Source organism: Macrosteles quadrilineatus, unplaced genomic scaffold, assembly GCF_028750875.1.
Source record: "Macrosteles quadrilineatus isolate MER2022 unplaced genomic scaffold, UCM_ALF_1.0 Scaffold_5__1_contigs__length_97177068, whole genome shotgun sequence".
NCBI classification, from domain to species: Eukaryota; Metazoa; Arthropoda; class Insecta; order Hemiptera; family Cicadellidae; genus Macrosteles; species Macrosteles quadrilineatus.
The window spans coordinates 62285088-62302438 of NW_026542598.1; the positions used below are offsets into that span (position 1 = coordinate 62285088).

At 33.6% G+C, this 17351-nt stretch overlaps 1 protein-coding gene across 10 annotated transcripts in view; it reads right to left on the reverse strand.

Moving 5' to 3' along the window:
* LOC128995177 (polypyrimidine tract-binding protein 2-like) overlaps positions 1-17351 on the reverse strand; it is a 533132-nt gene that overhangs the window by 51834 nt on the left and 463947 nt on the right. For all 10 annotated transcript variants that reach the window (XM_054420103.1, XM_054420106.1, XM_054420102.1 and 7 more), the window contains one exon: positions 14413-14559. In XM_054420103.1, the coding sequence (XP_054276078.1) occupies positions 14413-14559 (147 nt within the window). The remainder of the gene's footprint in view (positions 1-14412; positions 14560-17351) is intronic.

Sequence of the window (17351 nt, forward strand, 5' to 3'; positions counted from 1 at the left end):
CACTGACTAAAATTTATTGCGAACCAACTTCAAGCGGATACAATAAAGAAAACAATTACGAGTAAAATGACATAGACGCAGAAAGATATATAATAATCACTGTTACTAGGTTCGAAAGTTTGTGGAAACCACAATTCGTAAAGCAGTACGTGGATTTCACTTCTCACAGCCGAGGAACGAGTTTCCAACGCAGAATATGTAAATCTAGACGATAAACCATGCAGTTGGTCAAATGGAAATATTACCTTCACAAACTGCCGGGAGTAACCTAGCCTCTTGCCCTTACAAGAACTACCTAAAACTCTCGGCTACTTCGTATAAGATCCTGTAATAATAAGTTAGCACTTATTTTGGTTAAATCTTTTGTAACGGATTTTTGCTCTGCAATTTAAGTTACAGTTGCATGAAATTTGAAAATGCAACTGAATAACAAAACAATACTAGTTTAACTATTTAAGTAAAAAAATCTTAGTTGATATGTGATGAAACTACCTAACTCGCAATTAAATATTTTTTTACTTGTATGACAATTTTTTTATATATTCTGATAGTAGTAAAATCTATCTTTTAGAAAATTACGAATGAGGTTAACGATTTTACCGTACAAGAACATGGGGTGTAAAACCACCCCAGTCTACCACCGTAACAGCCCTCACCGGGGCGGATAACCGATTAAACTTTGCAGCCGAACGTTAAATATAATCCACCAGGAGATGCGATTTATTTATTCATGATCGTAAGGAGGCGAATGAAATACCGTTAAAGACGACAAAAGGAGAAGCGGGGGAGACGGTGGGGGGGGGGGGGAACCGATGGTCGGTATGAAAATAAAACAGATTGAGAGGATCAATTAGCATTTTAAATAGGCAGCCAAAGATTTCTTCCAGCATTCCAATAAAACAACTTAGTCAAAAAGGAAGTCGAGGAGGGGTTTCATAACAAGTAAAAATAATAAGCCTTTAATAGTAAGGGTGAGTCGGCAGTAGGGGGAGGGGGGAGGGATCTTCTCTCTTTGTCGTGACGTCACACGTCGTTTCATTATAGAGGAAACATTTAGTTTATAACTTGGTTGGGAGTTATCATTTTTTTAGTAATGCAATGGGAATATTTCTGTAATCTTGGTAGTATTCTTAACCACGATATCTACTGATTATCTTGTAAAATATACTTCTCTATGACATAGCATAAAGTAAACTGTTTTAGGTTTCTAAATAAAAAAACATGTATGAACTTTCACGTTTTATTATTGTTTAGTTTGAACTGTATCACCAAGTACGAAATAGTTTGAGTTTAATTAAAAAATTATTTCGTAAATTCTGAAGCATATTTAACTTTTTATAAAACATAAATAATAGTAATACAAGTAAGACCTCAATTCAAACACACCTTATTCACAAAAATTATCAAGATAACGCCTGCCATTCTCGTGCGGCTTTAGAAACCATGCAGCTGAATCACGTCTGCCCAATTGCAGGCGTTATTATCCAGTCACTGCGTTTTCTACGATACAAAGAAGAATAACTGCGTAAAAACATATATATTTACAAATAAAAAGCTATTAAAGCAGTGACTATAGCTCTTTCGAATGGAGAGAAAATGTCAAAAACGTCAAGCTAGTCCTTTAAAAAAATTAGGTCGTCATTTAAGTTAAGAAAAATAACTTTAAAACACGATTGTACTGTAGAAGGCACAATTCTAGTTTTTACCACTGTGCAAACGCCATGATTGGCAGTGATGTAGCCAAAGGGAACTGTAAGATTTATGCACAAGTAATATAATATTATAAAAAATTACAAACAAGCTTAACATTTCAAAATGCTAGGTAAATTCTAAATATGCCTAATACGTAATTTATATACAAGTGCATACAATACTAAGGATACTTTTTCTATATGTTTTAAAAACCAAACTAAAATTTACTATATGTATTAAATTAAATTCGTAGAACTAAACGGTGCATGTGGGGTGTGACATATGGTATATTTGAATACCTTATCCATAACATTATTTTGTTGACAGTTAGCTTCATAATATGTAACCACTAACATTTGACAATATTATAGGATAATGTGTATATATTCAAAAACACGTTCGAGACATTTTTTAAATATTTTCTAGATATTTTACATGTCTAGCAAATATTTTGGTAAGTATTTAAGCAAATCCAACTCAGTCGAGGGTTGCTATGGCATGACGTGGCTACATTTGACAAGGGGTTCATTACGTCAGTGGTAGAATTGGACGAGTAAAGTGAAAACAGAAGGAGGGATGTCGAGCCCCGGGCTATGCTTCCACATGATATACCCCTTTGTTGGGCTACAACGCCTAATATACATGTGTTTCGTGCATTTGTTCGAAAATTTCACTAGGAAAATTTATAAATTTTCTCCTAAACACGACCTTAAATATATGAAATTGTTAAATAATATAAATTTATGTTCATTATTAAATATGTGCATTATTGTTCGCAAATTTTACAAAAAATTCCACGTATTTCTTACGTGAAACACGAACTAATATAAAATTATTTTATTAAATTCTTTAGTTCACTTCGAAAATTCACCAATGTTACATGACACAGTATATAATTTTGAAACAATTTTAATTCCCTGCCAAATAATAGCCAACATCGAGCGTACTGATAACATTATTTATCCTACAAATGATCAAAACTGCTTAAGGGTAAGAAAACAATGTATTTACAAAAATCTTATAGTAAGAAAATCTTTCTACACATTGTTAAAGAAGTAGAGTATTTGAACTTAAACAACGAAAACCTAAATTTGAATGGATTAACCTGTGACAAATAAGCGTCTACGATTGCTTACAAACATCACCGATGCTTTCGGAGATAAGAAAAAGTCACTTATTGATGGCAATGGTTAGATTACAATTACCGATTGATGTATATTGAAATTTATTAACCTTTAAGTTTTTAATGGAAATCATCAAAAGAAAAAAAAATAATAATACTTGACTTAACCTTTGAAACATAAAACTTTAGTGTTTGTAACCCAAACTTACAACCGCTCTTAACCTATGCATTTATGTAAGGGGTTAAAGATTCCAAAGATGTAAAGTGTAACGGAATGAGTTATGGCATAGAAAGATTATATAAGGGGTTAAACGTTTCTATAACCATTCACGTGTTAATACTAAAACTCCCATAGCGTATTCTAAGTGTTTTCTAAGTGTGAAATAAATCTAAGGGTTTATGAAGTGCCTATTGTGTGTTTAACTTAGGCCCACCAATAATGTCTGAATAATGAAATCATACAACAACTTAACCAACTTAGTTGGCATTTATGTGAGCTAGAATAAGGCTACGTTAGTACTTTGGTAACATTTAGTACGTTGGTAACTTTAAGCTTTATTGTTACTAACGCACAAGGATACACTGGAAGAGTTACCCCATAACGATGCGTAGATGATGAACATGTTATCAATACCTGAGTGGTCCCAAGGTGTGTACCAGGTGTCCAAAACTTGCCCCTGCATCCCTAACTAGCTTATCAGCTTATCATCCGGCGCAGGGTCATTTAATCGTTTTGGCAAGTTAAAGCTTGTTAATCTACTACCTTTTAAATTAGGCCGCATAATTAGGGTGAATAAATGGTAAATGAGCTTAGAGAATCCTGTTTTATTAACTAGCAAATAAGTTTCCTCTTTTGTTTGTCAAATTTTTACATTATAAGTATTTAGTTTTATTTTTGATATACTAATTGTTTCGGCAGACTCATTCTAAAGTAGTTAGTTTGTTACATAATCTAAGGTGGTATATTGAACATTTTATATTGAGTATCATGTTTCATCTTTTGTTCTAATGGACGAACTTGTATTATTTGAAAAGATACATCTCAGAGCTAAAGAAAAATTTAGACGTACGTAAGGCTTTAATAATGATCTAAAAATATTTAGAAAATTTCGAAAACCAACTAAATGTATCGGTAGAAAACTTTTACTTTACAAAAGTAAATTAGGTTATTTGACTTGTTAGACAAATAAAGGCTACATATTATTGTTAAATGTTAACTTATAGGAAGATTAGGTCTGCGCGATTTAATATATTAAGAACTTTTTACATTTTTAAGAATTGACGAACTTTTATTCATGGTACCTATTAATAAAAAAAAACTAAAACGCAAACGTCTTTTTTTTTGCTTGGCAAACTTGTTTGAACACAATTATACAGTAACTATTAATAGGGCCAAAAACAATGTGTAACACACTACGTGTGTGGAGGGGGAGGGGATATACAACAATGGCAGACAAAGTCGTGGTCGCTCACCCCGCCGATCAAAATTTAAAATTCAATCTAGAACAATCTTACGCACGTCCCCAGCGTATAAGAGCGCGATTGGCAACAGGCCATGAATTATATCCGTGTGAGTTAGTCGATATTTCTCGCCATTTATTAGTTCTGGGAGTTATCTTTGAAAGATATCAATTTTAAAAAATACATATGCAATTTTTTTAATTTTTTAAAAGATGAAAAATGAGATTTGATGAAGGAGGAAATACTTCTATTGATGCACTAAATTCTACGGATTGGTTTTGTTAAACCAATTGTATGTTGTGTTTTAGATTGATAAAATTTAATGCATTCAATGCTGCTGGTCTAACCGTATTGAGTGGAAAGAATGTTCAAAATTGCCTTGAGATGCCTTGAGATGATAACGCAAATTAAGTGTAAAATACATATATACAAATCATTCTAAAACTATGAACCGTCTAAAGGTGCACGAATTTCAAAATTAAATTAAATTAAGGTAACACAGTACTCAAAAATATATTTTTTTTTAATTTTTTTTTATTATTTAGTTTTGTAGAACAGACTTTTCTGAACACGTAGATAATAAAAATTAAGGAAGAAAAAAAATATTTTTAAAATTTTCAGCTACTTTTATAAATATAAACTATTGCAGCCTAATTTAGCATGTCCAGGGTCCTACTACTAATCAAGACGCAGAGGGTACGCCGTCAAATATTAAATTTGTTTAAACATTTTTTATTATTTAGTTTTGTAGAACACACTTCCCTGAACACGTACATACCAAATATTATGGAAGAAAAAATTATTTTAAGCTATACAGCGACTTTTATCCACTCTTACTTTAGCATGCCCAAGGGTCCTACTACTACCCGTGACGGGGGTACTTTTGTCGTTTTCCGAAAGTCAAGTGGTTTTTAGTCAGGTACACTTTTCTTCCTCAATTATAATCCAATTTCAATAAAAATTGGTGTGTGTGTTCCTCATATGATAAGGAAATATAATACGAATCAGTTTCCATGACAACCAAAAACCTTTGAAATAAAAAAATGTTTTATGTTAAAAAATTACAAAATATTTTATAAAATTTTTAAAATCATACTAACAATTTAATTTCGCTCAAAAACTTTTTTTGCTTCATATTATTGTTGGTGATAATGTATTAAACTTAGTACAAAAATTTCAAGTTGATAGGTTAATATTTGTAAAAGTTATGTGTACCTAAAAACTGTCATTTTGACATGGGTGGGATAGGGAGTACTGTGTCACCTTAAATTAATCGGCGGCGTGAAAAAAGAACAAACAAGTAACCTAATTTCACAAACAGGATAATCTAATAGATATATTATTTACTTATTGACAAAACATAATACAAATCAACAAGAATATCTTATCCAAACGTATTCTGAGAGCGAGGCCACGCAAAACCCATGAACGAAAGAGAGAGATAATTGCAACGCTTTTTCTTAATACAGCTAAATTATGAAACTAGTGTTGACGTAATCAAATGAATCTTAGCCAATAAAGAAACATTACTAGACTCATCCGTGTAAAGTCCTAATTAATTGCAAAATATCACACATACTTAAAGTATTTTTTGACAACACACTCCTCTTACTGAAAGTAACAAGTAAAACCCGATTACGATGGAGGTATGTGTGTAAAAATGGAGTACAAAAACATTTGAATAGGTAATTATCAGTCGAGCACCAAATGAAATATTTTTAGATATCATATCGAAGGGTTTGTGGTACAACGGTTTAACGACTAGTAGAATTAACTGTCGTGTAATTCGGTTAAGGATGAACATTTTGGGTAACATTACAGCATATAATAGCAGGGGGGCGGGACGCGCTTACAGCTTATTACGGGGATAAGTTGGGCTTCTGGGGAAGTTTCAATCTCAACTTTGAAAGAACATTAGTCCCTTCCTGGACCCAAGCTTTGTCTCCACATAACAGATAAGCCTGGATGTGATGTAAAATGATTTTATTAGGTTTAATTAGTGGATTATTTAGCTGTAATAAAAAATGTTGTGAACACGTCCAAGTAACTAAGAAGGAAAGGTTGAGGTTTGCTTAGTATATTTTGAAAAGTCCTATAAGTTGAAACATACAGTACTTATAAGTGCAAAACGATTTGTTTACTTCAATGCAGTTTCGTTTTTCACCAAATTCGACTCCACGACAACAATCTTTAGTAGCTAAATAGGAGTTTTTATGTCTGATAAAAATATTTAAATTAAATCGTAACAATGTCGACGTATTCTGGACAAAATGTATGTACAAACCTCTACAAATTAAGACGTTTTCCCAAAATACAAGTCTTCAATAACAATTAAGAATATCGGATACATAAACATTACAAATCAAAATTTTTTCTACAACAAATCTCAATCAAACTCTTCGAAAACTCAATAAAAGACATTCGACCAACAACATGCCACTAAACAGAACATCAACCATCAACAGGTCTACAGCTGCAATCTTATTAGATGAAAGCTGAGTCCATCTACCAGATGTGAATCACATAAACAGTGAAGCACTTGGTAACACAATAAACTGCGAGAGAGAGAGAGAGAGAGAGCGAAGTAGCAATCACTGTAGGATTGACGCTTGTGGCGAGACAGCAACAATGTTGCAACTACGGAGGAATCCGTCTTACTTTGGGGTAACGTGATAGTGTGCAGTGAAGATTATGTAGGACTCAGTACGCTACGTAAATATACTTGTAGCACATTGAGGAAATGTGAGTGAAAGAGAGAGATGCAATCGATTGCTATGGTGAAGCGTAGATTATTACCTTATGTTGTGTTTAACAATGTACGAGTTGTTAAGTTTGTACACAATGCAAGTATTCCTCTAGCACATTTAGTAAGGAAGAATAGCACATTTTAGGAGAGGTGGTGTAATAACTACAGAAAAGGAATGGTGAAGGGCTCGCCTTATTTTTTTCCTAACATTAATTTGTACGGAATACTTAAGAATACAATCCACTGTTATACAATTAGATTGAAATATCAGGGTGTCCACAGAAAATTTGTCATTAATTTTCATGACTTTCCATTACCATTTACCATTAATTTCCATGACTCACGAACTTTACTCGAAAATTATAATATAACATACACACACGAATAATACTGCCTATACAACTTATTTCGCAGGAAATACTGAACTATGTATTAAAAGATAACAATGGAATACAATAGGTACAACAATGAAGTAATGCAGACTCAAAACTCATAAACTAACTGTAATAAATTGAACTGTCAAAAATTTGTGAAAAATCCTGAAAAAATGCTTCAATAGTCGGGGTTAAGGCCGACTAGAGCATTGAATGGTCCCTTCAAATCTATCCATCATTGGGGATTTCCATGACTTTTTTCCTATTTCCATGACTATCCCTGACTTTCCAGAATGTAGAAACCCTGTAATATGTTTTACTTGCAATGCTTGTTTAAGTCTATGACCAACCCCTCTATGGGCGTGGTTGTATTTTAAATTACATCGCAAGAGATACTTTTGATGAAAAAATAGGTTTTTATTGTTTACTGTCTAAAATCTTTAAGTTACTATTTCTAATTATCAAAGAAGAAAATATGATATTGCTATCCAAGCTTTGCTCCAAGCAAATGCAGAGTTGTAAACATTCAGATTCTACTGCATGATGACTACTGAGCACGAACGAGCATTGACAGCCACCAAACAGACTAATGAGGCCTTCGTAAAAATCGAGCTTCGCCAAACAATACAGAGAACGCGTATAATTGAGTATAATGACGAGGGACGCGTAGTTGCGTGGTGTATGCCTACTTGACGAGAGGGTCGCGTAGCTGCGTGGTGTAGTCCTACTTGACTAGAGGGTCGCGTATCGTTCTAGGACCATTGCGAACGAGTACTACAGCCACAGCATACAGCGTGTAATTAATTCCAACAATTATGACCTTACACAAAGTATGTATTAGCTTGGGGCAACTGGGATCTCCGATTTCGGACAGTGGACTTTGTGAAATGAAACATCGCACAATTATATTTCGTCAAAATTAGTAGTAGATTGCATATAGTAGATTGTAGTTTATGGTGAGTTTTCACTCGTGTGAGTTCGTTCATGCATGATTGTGAAATACAAGTTTTTAAGTTCCCTCGGGCAAAGTTTGACGTTTTAGATGTAAAATGAATACAGTATAACGTTTTGCGTCACATGTTTCATACGACTATTGATGACGATTTTTTGTGTCATCAAGTACATTACATAGTTCTACATTTCCATATATTACTGTACATGTTACATGATGCAATTATTCGCATTCCAAAACTTTGTTTAAAGTTTGTAGTACATACACACTGCGTACGTAACACAATTTGCGTCCTATATCGAGATAATAAGCGGGTACAACAGCAAAGGTGTCAAACTGTTGACGAAGCGGATGGCAAGATGACAAAGGAGGAATGTTGGCGTCTGGATTCCTTTAGCCACTTTGTTTAAGATAAATTAACCTTCCGCATAATAAAGCCGTCGTAGACTCATGTAATTAGAAACCCGGGTAAACTTTGGTTACAAAGTCCAATATTGGCAGGAGTGTGCCCAGTTTGATTAACCCAGTTATAAAAGAGGTTAATTTTGCGGAGAGTTTATTTAAAGCCGGTATTATTTCTTGCATTTTATTAAGAGAAGAATGTGCACCAAAGTTGTTTTATTGTGTTTTAAAATAAACGTGTTATATACATCACTTTTGAACCTAAATTTGCAAAACAATTATAATGCTTGCTTTGGTTTAATTTTGACAGCTTTTTAAATATAATAACTACTACAGTATGCACACTATACTATGTACTCATTAATTAAAAATATTATTATTTAACCTCTCTTTTCGTGGTAATGCTAGAACATGGAATTGCAATCCTGCCTTTAATTGTGAAACTTAAAAGAAAATCAGAGAAGATTATGAACATTTGCAACTATAAATATTTGAGAAATACATTACATCGATTGACATTTTCCGAGGCCGAATACGAGCACCTGACATTAAGAAAGGAACGCTCTCAAATTTAGCCGGAGAGTTTAGAGTTATTTCATAATTGTGACTGCACTACAACCCTTTAAAAATGTGCATATACAACCAACGTAAGTAATAAGACGAACCCTTATTTACGTAAATGTTTTTACATTTTAGCTCAAATTCTACTCCAAACATCAAACGGCTTTACCAACAGTAATGATTCGTTAATACCTTATAAAGGGGTTAATGTCAAAACTGCAACACGGTAATTATAATGAGCACTAAAGTCCTAACACGGTGCGAATCATAAACAAAACACAGGGGGAAGGACCACAATGATCGTGCCAATGGATATTTCCATCACGGCAAAACACAGAGCTTGTACATGTTTAATTAAGCCTGTTTAATTACTAATGGCCGTACAAAAATAATTAACCAAGTGATATTATGCAAATAATGATAACGGATATCTAGCGCGATAATTGATTCAGGTGCGAGAATTATGGGATTGGTTTACAGCTGGATTAACATAGGTTGATTGAAATTGTTCACGGACATTTGGAAACGTTGACGTGTGTGTTGAGCGCTGATAAAGTTATAAATCTCGTTCATTATTTGTTATTCACTTCTTATTCTTTGTTATAAAATGATTTGAATCGAATTTAAATTTCGAAAGTAGGAAATCGTTGAGGTTATTTAGTAACTTCCGGATATTTGAAGATCAAACAGAGCCTAAATATTTCACATATTTGGCCTTGAAAACAGTAATATCGTATGTTGAATTTTAAAATACAACAAGACTGCTGAAATATTTGTAATTGTGTATTACGGTTTTTGCTTATTCCAAAATGTTTTTTTTAGTAAAGCTTGTTTAGTTTTACTACAATTAACGAAATACAACGATGATTTTTTTAGTAACAATGCAATGCACAAACTAATAATAGCTTCATAAATAACAGAACAAGTACAATGAAGGACTTATTCAATCTGACACTGGCTAAGGAAATATAAGTGTGAAGAGAGAAAATTTCACTAATAATGTCTCACCTAAATATTAAATATCTAGTTAATCTTACATTACGGTTTTGACAAGAATGGTATGTTTAAAACAAGGATTTAGTATTTCAAAAATTTGATGATGAAATGGTAGTTTTTTGAAGTAACACGAACAAATGTATGCGCAAGATTTTGTGATAATATCCCTCTTAGAAAAGTTATATTCTGAAATGATTCCGAACCATATGGGACGTTCATCTTTAATTTACTTAAAACCAATAAATTTTTAAATCCATCCTCCATATACTCTCTATGAAACATCGAGGCGTTCAGAAGTCAATCTGACTAAGTCCAATTTTTTTTCAAATTGAGTTAATAACACTGTTAGATTGCCTAATGTTGTAGGCCTAGTAGAGGAAATCAGTTTTTCTGACGTTTCAGATATTGAGGTTAGGCCTAGCCCTGAGGACGTTAGGGGCCGTAAACGTAAAAGAAATCCCAGTGATTGGAAGAGAGCACGTCAGAATAAAAAGAGAATTTCAGGCCAAGAATATGAAACAAGATCGGGCCATACTGTGGCTGCTAAGATATTTAGCGATAAAGAATGTAAATGTGCAAGGAAGTGCAATGAAAAAATATCATCACATGACAGACAATCTCTTTTACCTCATTTTATAGCTTAACCAAACATAATGAACAAAACATATTCCTTAACGGTTGTGTAAAATCAAAAAATGTTAAGAGACGTCGACCTAAGAATGAGTCTAAGCCTCCGCGGAACCACACCTTTTCATTTTTCCTCAGAGTTAAGAATGAAGATATACAGGTTTGTAAAAAATACTTTAGGGAAACCTTCCAAGTGTCTGATGGCCGAATACATAATTGTAGCACAAAGAATGATGTAAACAGCATCACAGATAAGAGGGGCAAGTTAGTTCCAGGGAATAAAGTTGACATTTCAGATGTTGTAAATCATATCAAGTCTTTTCCTGCGTACTTTAGCCACTACACCAGGTCACACAACCCTAACAGAAAGTATTTGAACTCTGACCTCACAATCAAAAAAATGTATGATTTATATGTGTTATGGTGTGGTGAAAACCAAAAAACGCCGGTTAAAGAAAAAATGTACTACCATGTATTTTCAACTAACTTCAATCTGCATTTCAAACCACCCCTCAAAGACACCTGTCAAGTGTGTGATGGTTTAATTACCAGACTTTCAGTGGCAACTGATGAAGAAAAGCAAATAATCCAAACTGAGAAGGAGCTGCATTTAAGAAAAGCTGAAAAGGCTAGAGAAAGTTTAAAAGAAGACAAGGATCAATGTTCTGAAGACTACTAGGTGTTAACCTTCGACCTACAGAAAGCTTTGGCTTTTCCGAAACTCTCAACATCGGTAGCATACTACAAACGAAACCTGTATGTTTATAATTTTGGTGTACATGTTTGTAACGAAAAAAAATCCTACATGTATGTATGGCCAGAAACTGAGGGATCAAGAGGATCACAGGAAGTCAGCTCTTGTTTGATAAAACACCTATCTCTTCATGCCAGCAATGCAAAACATGTTGTCATGTACTCTGACTCCTGTGGCGGGCAAAACCGCAATATTAAAGTGGTCCTATCTTTAATGAAACACCTTCAAACTGGAAGTGGATGCACTGAAATTATTGATTTGAAGTTCCTTGTGCCAGGACACAGCTATCTCCCAAATGATTCTGATTTTTCATTTATCGAAAAAAGAGCCAAGACTACTACCAATATCTTTTCTCCAAGGGATTGGTACGACATAATTCTCAGCTGCAGGAAAACAAACAAGTATTTCCTTACAGAAATGAACCACGATGACTTCTTTTCCACAGAGACCTTGGAAAAGTCTGTTACCAACAGAAAAAAGACTATCAACGGCGAACCGGTCAACTGGCTATCCATGAGGTGGATCCGAATTGAGAAGGATGAACCATTTGCATTTAAGTTCAAAAGCACTTTCATGTCAGAGATGCCATTTGCAAAAGTAAACATAAGAAAGAAAAATGAAAACGGACGACCTTTGGCGAGCCTTGCTAGTGTTACACAAGAACTGCTGTATCAGACTTCAAGACCCATTACGATGCCGAAGAAGAAGGACATGATGGACCTTTTAAAATATATACCACCTATTCATCATCAGTATTTTAAGGACTTGAGGACTGAACGAGGGATCTTACAAGGCGAAGTTGAAAGTGACGACGATTGCATTACCTACGCAGAATGAAGGACTTGTATTTGGCTTGAAACCCGTATTTATGTTTTATTAAATACCAGCATTTGTATTTAAATGATTTGAAATAATAATTTGGTCTTTTTATTTGATTGAGTTTAACTTTTTGTGTATTTGTTAAATAAAGTATCTTTTTATTCAAACCACTCAGAATGTTTTATAGAATCTTTTCTGTTGGCATTGTGACTAACTCCATTAAAAGTAACAATTTTTTAAATTTCAAGAAATTTGAATTTTATAATTATGTTAATATAGGTTAAATAGTTGGACATTATTGTAACACATATGTTGAGCCTAATAAAAATTTGCTAAAAATTTCTCAGAGTTTTCCATTTAAACATAACTTTAATTCTCCATACTGCACATTTTCATTGATAGGACTTAGTCGGATTGACTTCTGAACGCCTCCACAGACATTTTAAAAATAAAGCAAACAAACATACAAACTGTTCAAACGAAATAAATACAATTGTGCCATCGCTAATAATTAACCCCAGTGATGGAATATTGGGCAAATAATACCAAACACAGGCAGTGTTAGTTGATTCAGTGGGCAGGATCATTTTGGATTTGTACAGTTGAATTGGCATTGCGGAATATACAGCCGAGTGAGGCGGCTGTGATTAATTATTTTAGTTTGTTCTATGACAATAATCGAGAATATGTTTTTCATATTAAATTGAAATAGCTTTTGGCGAGTTGACGTGTGTGAGTATGGCATTTCAGTAGTCCCTAAAGCGATTTACTATTTCAAGTAAAAATGCCAACGATTAAAAGGTTAACATCTTGTAATATTATAATGACCACCAAACACATATTTATAATTTTCACGCTCTTAATGCTTACTTAAACTACATATTGCTCAAATGATTTGACTTCGAAAATTTGTGTGTATATATATTCAAGTATAAAAGAAATGACTTGACATTTCGTGGGATTCAAACATGACCTGACTTATGTTTAACAAGGTTTAGGTAAAAAACCTCCCGTTTTAACTCATTACGGTTCAAGCTACAAATTAAAGAAATTTCAATTTACCTCTTTATGATATGCATAAAACAGCAATGAAAATTACGTCGTAAACCCGAAACATTAAATAATTATGTGCATTCAGTGAATCACTTACAACGTGGGGCGTAACAATAAAACTGTTAATTAATTAAGTCACAGTAACATAGTGGCTGGCTGTTAGTTGCAATGTAGTTGATATTTTAATTACACTTAAAATTATTTATTGAGTGTTTGCTTTAGTTTAACACCGTAATTAAAAAGAAGTTCATAGTGAAGGCATGTTTCGAAGTACTAAACAAATTAACAAAAAAAATTTGAACGAAAATTATCTGATTATTTATTATTTCTTATGAACTGTTGTACAATCGTGAACAAAATGAAGAGATTTCCACCATCAGCTAAGAAATATATCCCTGTAACTAAAAATAGTAAAAAGTACAGTAGGTTCTATTCGATTCCGACTGGTACATTAAAGTAGAAATAATTTGATTATTTCATCAATTTATGACGTGATTGAAGTAAAAATGCCATACGATCCAATCCTTTCGAGAGCTTCACGAGTAATGTTTCAGTGCACCAATGTCAATTAGTTGGAGGATTTCCTCGATATATTAGGATTCTTTGCGCTTAAATCTTTGGTTAAGCCTATACAAAATGAAAAATTTGGATATTGATTTTGTATTAACATGAAATAGATTTACAATCCAAATCCATGAAATTATAAGAAATAACAGTCGAACGCTCTCTGCGACAACCGGACAGAACAGAGATTAAAACTCTATCCTTCTGATCCATGAAGATGACAAGTCCTTCAGGGAGTTCATGTACAGTGTAACTTATATTTATCTAAATATAATGTAATCTACTCACCGCATTGCTGTGCGTCTGATCAGTCTTTAGTTCCTTGTGGTTGGAGAACTGCACATAGACAGCGCGGCCTCGCAGTTGCGCCATGCATGACGTGAAATACGTCACCATGGTCGACGCGGCCACCTCGTCCGCCATCTCCAGGAAAGCCTGTAAATAAATACAATTATTGAAACTTAAAGAATAAATTTACGTTGTGTTATCTAACACATGTTGGACAGTGATTAATAAATTAAAAACATCAAGTACATCAATAGAGACAAATTGGAAGAATGTAGTGAAGGAAATATCAGGCTGGAAAGACTAATACATATTTTAGTCCTTTATCTTGCAAAATTTAAATATCACTCCCTCGATGTGATGATGAACGCGTTAGAAATAATTTCCAACACTTTTAACCAATAACACCTTGAGAAACTATTAGTACACAGTATTGGTTCAGTATATTTTACTGTATATTATGTAACTAGTTCAGTACAAGATTATTGGTTCTTTCAAATCGAAGGCTGGGAATGAACACAATTTTTTTGAAACCCTCTAGTGGTTGACACAGCTAAAACTATAGTTATTACAACACTACAAAAGAAAACTGCCCCCCCCCTCAATATTATACATTTATTTTACAAATCCATTATAAAAAAATCATCTTTTTAAGTTAGAATCTTTACATAATTTTTTTTACTCGTATATTAATAAAATGATAACTCTTAATTGATGGGATACACGATCTGTTTATAATTGATAGATTCAAAAGCAAGAAAGCGATTTAAACATTTTGATGGTCAGTATAAATGACGTTTTAAATCCACATATTTTGACGTCCTGACGTTTTGGCGACGCGACGAGTGACGTGGTCCAATCACTGTCCAGTTATAAACCGCTCGCTGATAACTTGTCCATTTCCTGCCAACCGTCCTAAATCTGCCGCCAGCGCGGGAACAGACGCTCGGTTCTGGCGGGTTTGTTATCGAGGAGTTAAAACCGGTCATAAATGTACTGTACGTGAAATTAAAATAACGTTGGTCAGTAGAAGTGGGGTCTGCAAAGATAAAGCCACAAATGTAGTTAACGTAAATACAATTGTAACAAATCAGTATATATGTTACTATATAACAGGTAGCAGCGACAAATATTATTACAGGACTAGGCACTCCAATGATTTAGCAGAAGCTCTAACTGTATTTAGAGCGAGATATAAGGTAATACATTATTTAAAACAGCTTAGTAATATTTTTTACGTAAATAAATACAATAACAAAACCTGTAACGATAACGTGACTACATTTCAAACAGTAGCATTTAATATGTAGCATATTGATTTCCTTGCAATTTCACAAAAAAGCTTAAAGGAAATATTGAGGCATTTAGGATTATTACGTCTTATAAGTACAGGAATTGTAAGTTTTTATAAAATTGTTAAATGTACTTCCAGTAAATAAAATTAAAGTTCACCTTAAACCTAAAATTTTATATTTCACCAAATACACTCCATGTTATCATCTCTAATGTAATATTTAAATAGGGACCCTTCATAACTTATATTAAATACAACAATCCAGAAAGGAACAAAGACTAATTAAAAATAAAACACTAATGCCTCCGGGGACATTTGGAAAACTCATTTTCCGTTTCAAATCAAGAAAAATAACCTCGGAAGTACACGTTGAGAGTAACTAAAACAAATTATGTCGCCGAACTCAAACAATGAAGCTCTCTTCAAACAGACGGACTCATTTAGGTGGAAGTTGAAACGACAGTCTCTGCAATTTAGAAAACTCTCTTTATGAATAAATGACCGAGATATTAGCGGAGTTCTGGAATCTCTCGGGGTGCAGAGCCAAAAGTGACGGCGAGATCGAGCGAGTCGCTGCCCGCTCGCTTCGACGAACAACGACACTAATCGACAAAGACAAGAACGGCTCACTTACCCCGGAAACAAAGAGTCAATCGATTCCTGCAAATCCGACGGAGGCTTCTTGTCGAACAAACGATAAGGCGGATTAGGGTTAAAACAATGGCTCTTTATAAGCAGCTGTTATAAAGTTTGGCACAATGAGGAGATTACGTCATCGCAGCGTCGCGGCGTCGTCCGAGTTGACAACTTTATTATCTCAAACTTGGAGTCCGCCGGGGCCGGGATGAATCGTTGATTTGCTCTTGTTGGACCTTCCGATGGGGTTTGAATATTAAAAGTATATTACAACGCATTTACAACTGTATATCATAGCTTTATGGGCTCACAATAATTAAATTATTAAAATCAAAGAACAACGTGGGCTGTTTTTTTTTCTTAGTCAATCGTGTACTAGAAAATTATACGAATAAAATCCCAGCATTTAGGTAAAATGGCTTTTGGAACATCTACAGATTTAAGTATAAGGTTCCATGCTGAAAAACATACTTTTAAACAGTGAATTTTCCGGATTAAAATAAATTTAACACGGATAAATCAAAGTAATGTTGTCCAAAATTGATTGGATCGGAAAAGAAGAAATTAGCAAAATACTGCTTTGCAATGAATATTATTAAATTTATATTTACTAAAAGGTTGTGCAAGGCTAAGGTAATCCACGAATACTAAAAAAGAGCAGGTATGGATCATAAACATTAACAAATGACGTTGTTGGCTCGAAAATAAACATTATTTAACGTTGCTTAAACTTCTAACTGTCTAAACATAATATGTTAATGCTTTAAGTAGAGGATTCGAGCCAGCAACGTATTTATGATCCTCTACCGGTTAATCTCTTTAAGTATCCGTAAGTAATTCATAATTATAATCGAATTTTATGTAAAAATGTGTCTTTTTATCACGCAGTTTGCTCCTTTTGGTAAATATGAATATTTGTAATACTGTATAAAGATATGAAGATATTTTAATGTAGGCCTATTATTGAAAAATAAAGGTTGACTGTATTTAACCAAGGTAATCAATCAAGTGA